Here is a 10,000-nt window from a genome sequence, read left to right as displayed (position 1 = left end):
CCAGAACATCAAACTGGATTAGAAAACCAGACCACCAGACTGGATTAGAAAACCAGACCATCAGACTGGATTAGAAAACCAGACCATCAAACTGGATTAGAAAACCAGACCATCAGACTGGATTAGAAAACCAGACCACCAGACTGAATTAGAAAACCAGACCATCAGACAGGATTAGAAAACCAGACCATCAGACTGGATTAGAAGATCTATAAATCATATTTCTGTCTGTGTTACAGATCTATAAATCATTCTATCGTCTGTGTAACAGATCTATAAGTCATATTTCCATCTCTGTTACAGATCTATAAGTCATATTTCTGTCTCTGTTACAGATCTATAAGTACTACTCCCTGTTGGCCAGTCTGCCCCAGGTCTGTTGCCTGGCCTTCCTCAGTTTCCAGTATCCTCTGCTGCTGTTCAAGGGCCTGAAGGGGACAGAGAAAACTACTGCTGGCGAGGTGAGTGTGCTGAGAACAGGCCTGTGTGTGTGTGTGTGTGTGTGTGTGTGTGTGTGTGTGTGTGTGTGTGTGTGTGTGTGTGTGTGTGTGTGTGTGTGTGTGTTCATCAATGTGAGTAGTTACTGTGATTCTGCCCTGTTCACTCGACATGTTGCCTCTATGGTCTGATTCCTCCGTACCACCTTCCTATCCCTTCATCCTAGGCATTAGTGAAATTAAAACCTCTTGAGGAGGTTAGTTAGCAGCATGTGTCTCCGGCACGAGGGGGGACCACTGTGGAAAACAGAGAGCAGCATGAGCAGAGCAGGTTGCTACTGAATCAAGCAGCGTACTGTGTTATTACAATCAGGCAGAGAGGGGAGGATTAGGTATACACACAGGAAGACCAGAGGATTAGGTATCCACACAGGAAGACCAGAGGATTAGGTATCCACACAGGAAGACCAGAGGATTAGGTATACACACAGGTAGACCAGAGGATTAGGTATCCACACATGTAGACCAGAGGATTGGGTATCCACACAGGTAGACCAGAGGATTAGGTATCCACACAGGTAAACCAGAGGATTAGGTATCCACACAGGTAGACCAGAGGATTAGGTATCCACACAGGTAGACCAGAGGATTAGGTATCCACACAGGTAGACCAGAGGATTAGGTATCCACACAGGTAGACCAGAGGATTAGGTATCCACACCGGTAGTCCAGAGGACTAGGTATCCACACAGGTAGACCAGAGGATTAGGTATCCACAAGGGTAGACCAGAGGCTAGGTATCCACACAGGTAGACCAGAGAATTTGGTATCCACACATGTAGACCAGAGGATTAGGTATCCACACCGGTAGTCCAGAGGACTAGGTATCCACACAGGTAGACCAGAGGATTAGGTATCCACAAGGGTAGACCAGATGCTAGGTATCCACACAGGTAGACCAGAGAATTTGGTATCCACACATGTAGACCAGAGGATTAGGTATCCACACAGGTAGACCAGAGAATTAGGTATCCACACAGGTAGACCAGAGGACTAGGTATCCACACAGGTAGACCAGAGGATTAGGTATCCACACAGGTAGACCAGAGGACTAGGTATCCACACAGGTATACCAGAGGATTAGGTATCCACACAGGTAGACCAGAGGATTAGGTATCCACACAGGTAGACCAGAGGACTAGGTATCCACACAGGTAGACCAGAGAATTAGGTATCCACACAGGTAGACCAGAGGACTAGGTATCCACACAGGTAGACCAGAGGATTAGGTATCCACACAGGTAGACCAGAGGATTAGGTATCCACACAGGTAGACCAGACGATTAGGTATCCACACAGGTAGACCAGAGGATTAGGTATCCACACAGGTCGACCAGAGGATTAGGTATCCACACAGGTAGACCAGAGGATTAGGTATCCACACAGATAGACAAGAGGATTAGGTCTCCACACAGGTAGACCAGAGGATTAGGTATCCACACAGGTAGACCAGAGGATTAGGTATCCACAAAGGTAGACCAGAGGCTAGGTATCCACACAGGTAGACCAGAGGATTAGGTATAGATTCCCCCATGTGCGGAACAGGGTGTCCTTTGGAACACAGTCCTGATCGTAGTAATCTGTAGATTCCCCCACGTGGAGAACAGGGTGTCATTTGGAACACAGTCCTGATCGTAGTAATCTGTAGATTCCCCCATGTGGAGAACAGGGTGTGCTTTGGAACACAGTCCTGATTGTAGTAATCTGCTCTGAGGTAATAGGTTTAGGTTATGCACTGATCAGGTTATGAATGACAGCTTGTTGTGTTATGTAGTTGTTGTTCCCACAGAGGTAACAACAATGCTGCTGTTCATTATGGTGATCATCTCAGACTGGCCTTCCGGTCGTGACAGCTGATTGGCCAAACAGATTCAGACTGGCCTTCCGGTCGTGACAGCTGATAGGCCGAACAGATTCAGACTGGCCTTGAGGTCGTGACAGCTGATAGGCCCGAACAGATTCAGAATGGCCTTGAGGTCGTGACAGCTGATAGGCCGAACAGATTCAGACTGGCCTTGAGGTCGTGACAGCTGATAGGCCGAACAGATTCAGACTGGCCTTGAGGTCGTGACAGCTGATAGGCCGAACAGATTCAGACTGGCCTTGAGGTCGTGACAGCTGATAGGCCGAACAGATTCAGACTGGCCTTGAGGTCGTGACAGCTGATAGGCCCGAACAGATTCAGACTGGCCTTGCGGTCGTAGAATTGACTCCAACCCTGATAAGATTTACAGTAGCAAAATTAATACAGACACGTTTCAAACTGTCACATTTTCCTCACATCCTGTGTTTTATTACTACAGGACCTGAGCAGCAGCTACTACAATGACTACGTCAAGAATATACTAAAGAAGAAGAAGCCTTCCAAAACCAGGTCAGAATCATTGCTTTGTTCCCACATGGACTGTTTTGGCAAATCCACCCCTTTCTCAAACATCCTTCTGATATGCAATGAGCTATGACATCTCTAGAAGCAGAGTGTTCCTGGCCAGGAAGCTAGCCACTGCTGCCAACAGACAGGGTTAGGATTAGGAATGCCTTCAGTAACTGGCAGGAAAATCACCTTCATAAATAGCATGCAAATTACTTGTTGGAACAAGCAGGGGTTTCACCCTCCAACGCAGTTTAGAAAGAGGAACCTTATTCGAGCTGATATGCTTTTAATATCTGATAGTCCTTTTTCCAATGGAGCTCAGAATAGCCAGACACAATGCACATAACATGAATATCCATTATAGTAACCCATCCTGGCCAGACAGCATGCACATACATGTTCTTGAATAGAGTGTTCTTTCCATAGTCATTCCATGGAGCATTCTAGAATAGAGAGTTCTTCAGAGTCAGTCCAAGGAGCATTCTAGAATAGAACGTCCTTTCCAGGGTCATTCCATGGAACATTCTAAAATAGAGAGTTCATTCCAGAGTCATTCCATGGAGGATTCTAGAATAGAGAGCTATTTCCAGAGTCATTCCTTGGAGCATTTAGGAATAGAAAATGATTTCCAGAGTCATTCCATGGAGCATTCTAGAATAGAGAGCTATTTCCAGAGTCATTCCTTGGAGCATTTAGGAATAGAAAATGATTTCCAGAGTCATTCCATGGAGCATTCTAGAATAGTGAGTTCTTTCCAGAGTCATTCCTTGGAGCATTCTGAAATAGAGAATTATTTCCAAAGTCATTCCATGGAGCATTCTAGAATAGAGAGTTCTTTCCAAAGTCATTCCATGGAGCATTCTAGAATAGAGAGTTCTTTACAGAGTCATTCCATGGAGCATTCTAGAATAGTGAGTTCTTTCCAGAGTCATTCCTTGGAGCATTCTGAAATAGAGAATTATTTCCAAAGTCATTCCATGGAGCATTCTAGAATAGAGAGTTCTTTCATAAGTCATTCCATGGAGAATTCTAGAATAGAGTTATTTCCAGAGTCATTCCTTGGAGCATTCTAGAATAGAGTTCTTTCCAGAGTCATTCCATGGAACATTCTAGAATGTAGTGTTCTTTCCAGAGTCATTCCATGGAGCATTCTAGAATATAGCATTCATTCGAGGGTCATTCCATGGAACATTCATAAAACATTCTCACTGAAACATCTCCACATAAAGGAAAAGTCCCACTTTGAATGTTGTTGATCCACAATACTAACCTAATTGACAGACTGAAAAGAAGGAAGCCTGTACAGAATTAAAATATTACAAAACATGCAATGAGAAGAGGAAAAGAGGACACTAGAAGGAGAGGAGGAAAAGAGGACACTAGAAGGAGAGGAGGAAAAGAGGACAGGAGAAGGAGAGGAGGAAAAGAGGACAGGAGAAGGAGAGGAGGAAAAGAGGACAGGAGAAGGAGAGGAGGAAAAGAGGACTGGAGAAGGAGAGGAGGAAAAGAGGACAGGAGAAGGAGAGGAGGAAAAGAGGACAGGAGAAGGAGAGGAGGAAAAGAGGACACTAGAAGGAGAGGAGGAAAAGAGGACAGGAGAAGGAGAGGAGGAAAAGAGGACAGGAGAAGGAGAGGAGGAAAAGAGGACAGGAGAAGGAGAGGAGGAAAAGAGGACAGGAGAAGGAGAGGAGGAAAAGAGGACTGGAGAAGGAGAGGAAGAAAAGAGGACTGGAGAAGGAGAGGAGGAAAAGAGGACAGGAGAAGGAGAGGAGGAAAAGAGGACAGGAGAAGGAGAGGAGGAAAAGAGGAGAGGAGAAGGAGAGGAGGAAAAGAGGAGAGGAGAAGGAGAGGAGGATAAGAGGACAGGAGGAGGAGAGGAGGAAAAGAGGACAGGAGGAGAGGAGGAAAAGAGGAGAGGAGAAGGAGAGGAGGATAAGAGGACAGGAGAAGGAGAGGAGGAAAAGAGGACAGGAGAAGGAGAGGAGGAAAAGAGGAGAGGAGAAGGAGAGGAGGAAAAGAGGACAGGAGGAGAGGAGGAAAAGAGGACAGGAGGCGAGGAGGAGAGGAGGAAAAGAGAGCAGGAGGAGGAGAGGAAAGGAAAGGGGAAAGGAGGAGTGGAAAGGTTGTTGAATAGTTTTTCTGTTGGCCTCATTGTGACTCACAGGAGATATCGTATTTCCTATTGGCTGGAAACCTATTGGGCTTTACCAGGAAATGACCACAGAGGGAGATATGATCATACAGTAGGAAGATTATGTGGCAGTTACATAGGAACAACATATGTCCTGTATGGACATGGGTCATGATATAATCCATACACAGAGTATGTTACATTATTGTCTTTGATCTAAAAAGCATTTAAAAACACAATCAGTACAGAGCTTTCAGAAAGTATTCACACCCCTTGACTTATTCGACATTCTGTTTTTTGTTACACCCTGAATTCAAAATGGATTTAATATTTTTATTTTCAACAATATAGACTCAATACCCCATAATGACAAAGTGAAACATCTTTTTTTTTTTTTTTTTTTACATTTTTGCACATTAATTGGAAATTAAATACAGAAATGTCAAATTTTCATAAGTATTCACATCCCTGGGTCAAAACTTTGTAGATGCACCTTTGGCAGTGATTACAGCTGTGAGTCTTCCTGGGTAATTTGGCCTTGTGTTTAAGAGTATTGTCCTGCTGAAAGGTTTATTCATATCCAAATGTCTGTTGGTAAGCCGACTGAACCAGGTTTTCGTCTAGCATTTTGCCTGTGCTTAGCTCAATTCTGTTTCTTTTTTATCCTGAAAAACTACACAGTCCTTAACTATTACAATCATACCCACAACAGGATGCAGCCACCACTATGCTTGAAAAAAGGAGAGTTGTAGTGAGTAATGTATTTTATTGGATTTGCCCCAAACATAACACTTGGTATTCAGGACAAAAAGTTAATTGCTTTGCCACATTTTTTGCAGTATTACTTTAAGGCCTGATGGCACATAACATGCAAGTTTTGCAATGTTTTTATTTTGTACAGGCTTCCATCTTTTCAGTCTGTCAATTAGGTTAGTATTGTGTAGTAACTACAATGTATTTGATCCATCAGTTTTCTCCTATCACAGCCATTAAACTGTAACTGTTTTAAAGTCATGATTGGCCTCATGGTGAAATCCCTGAGCAGTTTCCCTCCTCTCTGGCAACTGAGTTAGATAGGACGCCTATATCTTTGTAGTGACTGGGTGTATTGATACACCATCCATAGAGTAAATTATTAACTTCACTATGCTCAAAGGGATATTCAATGTCAGCTTATTTTTTTTTTTACCCATCTACCAATAGGTACCATTCTTTTTACGAGGCATTGGAAAACCTCTGTGGTTGAATCTGTGTTTGAAATTCTTTGCTCGACAGAGGGACCTCACCAGTGGTGGAAAAAGCCCTCAGTTGTCATGCTTGAGTAAAAGTAAAGATATCTTAATAAAAAACAACAAGATATCTTAATAAAAAACAACAAGATATCTTAATAAAAAACAACAAGATATCTTAATAGAAAACAACAAGATATCTTAATAAAAAACAACAAGATATCTTAATAGAAAATGACTCAAGTAAAAAGGAGTCAACCAGGTTAATACTACTTATAGTCAAAGTTTTCGGTTTTGAATATACCTAAGCATCAAAAGTAACAGTACTTTTCACATTTCTTATGTTAAGCAAACGGTTTATAACATATTTTTATGGATAGCCAGGGGCACACACCAACACTCAGACATAATTTATAAACTAAACATTTGTGTTTAGTGAGTCTGCCAGATCAGAGGCAATAGATGACCAGGGATGTTCTCTTGATAAGTGTGTGAATTGGACCATTTTTCTGTCCTGTTTAAGCATTCGCAATGTAAGGAGTACTTTTGGGTGTCGGGGAAAATGTATGGAGTAAAAATTACATTATGTTCTTTAGGAATGTAGTAAAGTAAAAGTTGTTAAAAAAATATAAATAGTAAAGTAAAGTACAGATACCCCAAAAAACGAATTGAAAGTATTTTTTCTTAAGGGTTTTACACCACTGGACCTTACAGATGTGGTGTACAGAGATGAGGTTGTCATTCAAAAATCATATTAAACACTAGCATTGCAAACCACCTGACCTGATGACTCCTGGTTGTCCCCGTCCCCAGTCCACCTGGTCGTGCTGCTGATCCAGTTTCTGCTGTTCTGCCTGCGGCTTTCGAACCCTGACCTGTTCACTTGTCATGGACCAGGTGTTTTCGACTCTCACTCTGTCTTTCCCAATTTGAATATTTTTTTCACAAATTGGTCCTTGTCCAATCAGATCAGCTGTAAACGCAACCAAAGACTCATGTACACTGAGTATACAGAACATTAAGACAGCATTTCCCAAACTCGGTGCTCTGGACCCTAAGAGGAGCACATTTTGTTTTTATCCCATACATTACACAGCTGATACGAATGATCAAAGCTTGATGATTAGTTATTTTAATCAGCGATCCAAAACCCAAACGTTCTCCCCTTTGGGGTCATGGGGACAGAGGGAAACCCTGCATTGAGAACACCTGCTCTTTCCAGACTGACCAGGTGAATCCAGGTGAAAGCTATGATCCCTTATTGATGTCACCTGTTAAACCCACTTCAATCAGTGTAGATGAAGGGGAGGAGACGGGTTAAAGAAGGATTTTTAAGCCTTGAGACAATTGAGACATGGATTGTGTATTTATAATTTTCAAAGGATGATTGGCAAAGACAAAATATTTAAGTGCCTTTGAATGGAGTATGGTAGTAGGTGCACCAGTTTGGGTCAAGATCTGCAAAGCTGCTGGGTTTTTCACACTCAACAGTTTCCTGTGTGTATCAGGAATGGTCCACCATCCGAAGGACATCCAGCCAACTTGACACAACTGTGGGAAGCATTAGAGCCAACATGGGCCAGCATCCCTGTGGAACGCTTTCGACACCTTGTACAGTCCATGTCCAGTACTAATTGAGGTTGTTCAACTCAATATCAGGAAGGTGTTCTTAATGAATGTTTTGTACGCTCAGTGTAAGTAACCTGTCTGTCTCTTCCCTCAGTACAAGCACAGAGAAGCCCACACTGGTGGAGAGGATAACTGATGCTGTGAAGTCCTACATCTACATACCAGAGGAAGGTAACTATATATATATATATACATATTTATATACTATAACTACATCTGTATATAATGTATTAGCAGCCTACATTTACTGTCTAAATCCTGCAAATGTTTTTCCTTTCTTTTCACCAACAGTTTTCCGGTTTCCCCTGAAACTGGCGATATCTGGAGTAGTGTCATTTACCGCTCTTTACCAGGTACTAATGTGTTACCCTAACCTACGTCATTGTATTAGTCTAACCTATATCATTGTATTAGTCTAGCCTACGTCATTGTATTAGTCTAACCTACATCATTGTATTAGTCTAAACTACATCATTGTATTAGTCTAACCTACATCATTGTATTAGTCTAACCTACATCATTGCATTAGTCTAACCTACATCATTGTATTAGTCTAACCTACATCATTGCATTAGTCTAACCTACATCAATATATAACTCTAACCTACATCATTGCATTAGTCTAACCTACATCATTGTATTAGTCTAACCTACATCATTGCATTAGTCTAACCTACATCATTGCATTAGTCTAACCTACATCATTGTATTAGTCTAACCTACGTCATTGTATTAGTCTAACCTACATCATTGTATTAGTCTAACCTACATAATTTTATAACTCTAACCTACATCAATATATAACTCAATGTATAACTCTAACCTACATCATTGTATTAGTCTAACCTACATCAATATATAACTCTAACCTACATCATTGTCTATTATTTTTGTCTATTATCATTGTCTCATATTTTATAAGTCTAACCTATATAATATTGTTAGTCTAATCTACATAATGTTATAACTCTAACCTACATCATTGTATTAGTCTAACCTACATCATTGTATTGGTCTAATCTACATCATTGTATTAGTCTAACCTACATACATTTTTTTTGTCTAACCTACATCATTGTATTAGTCTAACCTACATCACTGTATTACTAACCTACATCAATTTTTTTTGTCTAACCTACATCATTGTATTAGTCTAACCTACATCATTGTATTAGTCTAACCTACATCAATTTTTTTTGTCTAACCTACATCATTGTATTAGTCTAACCTACATCATTGTATTACTAACCTACATCAATTTTTTTTGTCTAACCTACATCATTGTATTAGTCTAACCTACATCATTGTATTAGTCTAACCTACATCATTGTATTAGTCTAACCTACGTCATTGTATTAGTCTAACCTACATCATTGTATTAGTCTAACCTACGTCATTGTATTAGTCTAACCTACATCATTGTATTAGTCTAACCTACATCATTGTATTAGTCTAACCTACATCATTGTATTAGTCTAACCTACATCATTGTATTAGTCTAACCTACATCATTGTATTAGTCTAACCTACATCATTGTATTAGTCTAACCTACGTCATTGTATTAGTCTAACCTACGTCATTGTATTAGTCTAACCTACATCATTGTATTAGTCTAACCTACATCATTGTATTAGTCTAACCTACATCATTGTATTACTAACCTACATCAATTTTTTTTGTCTAACCTACATCATTGTATTAGTCTAACCTACATCATTGTATTACTAACCTACATCAATTTTTTTTGTCTAACCTACATCATTGTATTAGTCTAACCTACATCATTGTATTAGTCTAACCTACATCATTGTATTAGTCTAACCTACATCATTGTATTAGTCTAACCTACATCATTGTATTAGTCTAACCTACATCATTGTATTAGTCTAACCTACATCATTGTATTACTAACCTACATCAATTTTTTTTGTCTAACCTACATCATTGTATTAGTCTAACCTACATCAATATATAACTCTAACCTACATCATTGTATTAGTCTAACCTACATCATTGTATTACTAACCTACATCAATTTTTTTTTGTCTAACTACATCATTGTATTAGTCTAACCTACATCATTGTATTAGTCTAACCTACATCATTGTATTAGTCTAACCTACATCATTGTATTACTAA

General features: G+C 40.3%; 1 protein-coding gene across 1 annotated transcript in view; it reads left to right on the top strand.

The window, feature by feature from the left end:
* stra6 (signaling receptor and transporter of retinol STRA6) overlaps positions 1-10,000 on the top strand; it is a 104,901-nt gene that overhangs the window by 29,361 nt on the left and 65,540 nt on the right. Inside the window, exons 6-9 of the mRNA XM_036968858.1 lie at positions 336-461; positions 2,801-2,871; positions 7,955-8,031; positions 8,152-8,213. Coding sequence (XP_036824753.1) covers positions 336-461; positions 2,801-2,871; positions 7,955-8,031; positions 8,152-8,213 — 336 coding nt within the window. The remainder of the gene's footprint in view (positions 1-335; positions 462-2,800; positions 2,872-7,954; positions 8,032-8,151; positions 8,214-10,000) is intronic.

This window comes from Oncorhynchus mykiss, chromosome 30, assembly GCF_013265735.2.
Source record: "Oncorhynchus mykiss isolate Arlee chromosome 30, USDA_OmykA_1.1, whole genome shotgun sequence".
Lineage (NCBI taxonomy): Eukaryota > Metazoa > Chordata > Actinopteri > Salmoniformes > Salmonidae > Oncorhynchus > Oncorhynchus mykiss.
The sequence above is the reverse complement of the archived record's forward strand: the minus strand, read 5'-3'. Positions and strand labels throughout refer to the sequence as shown.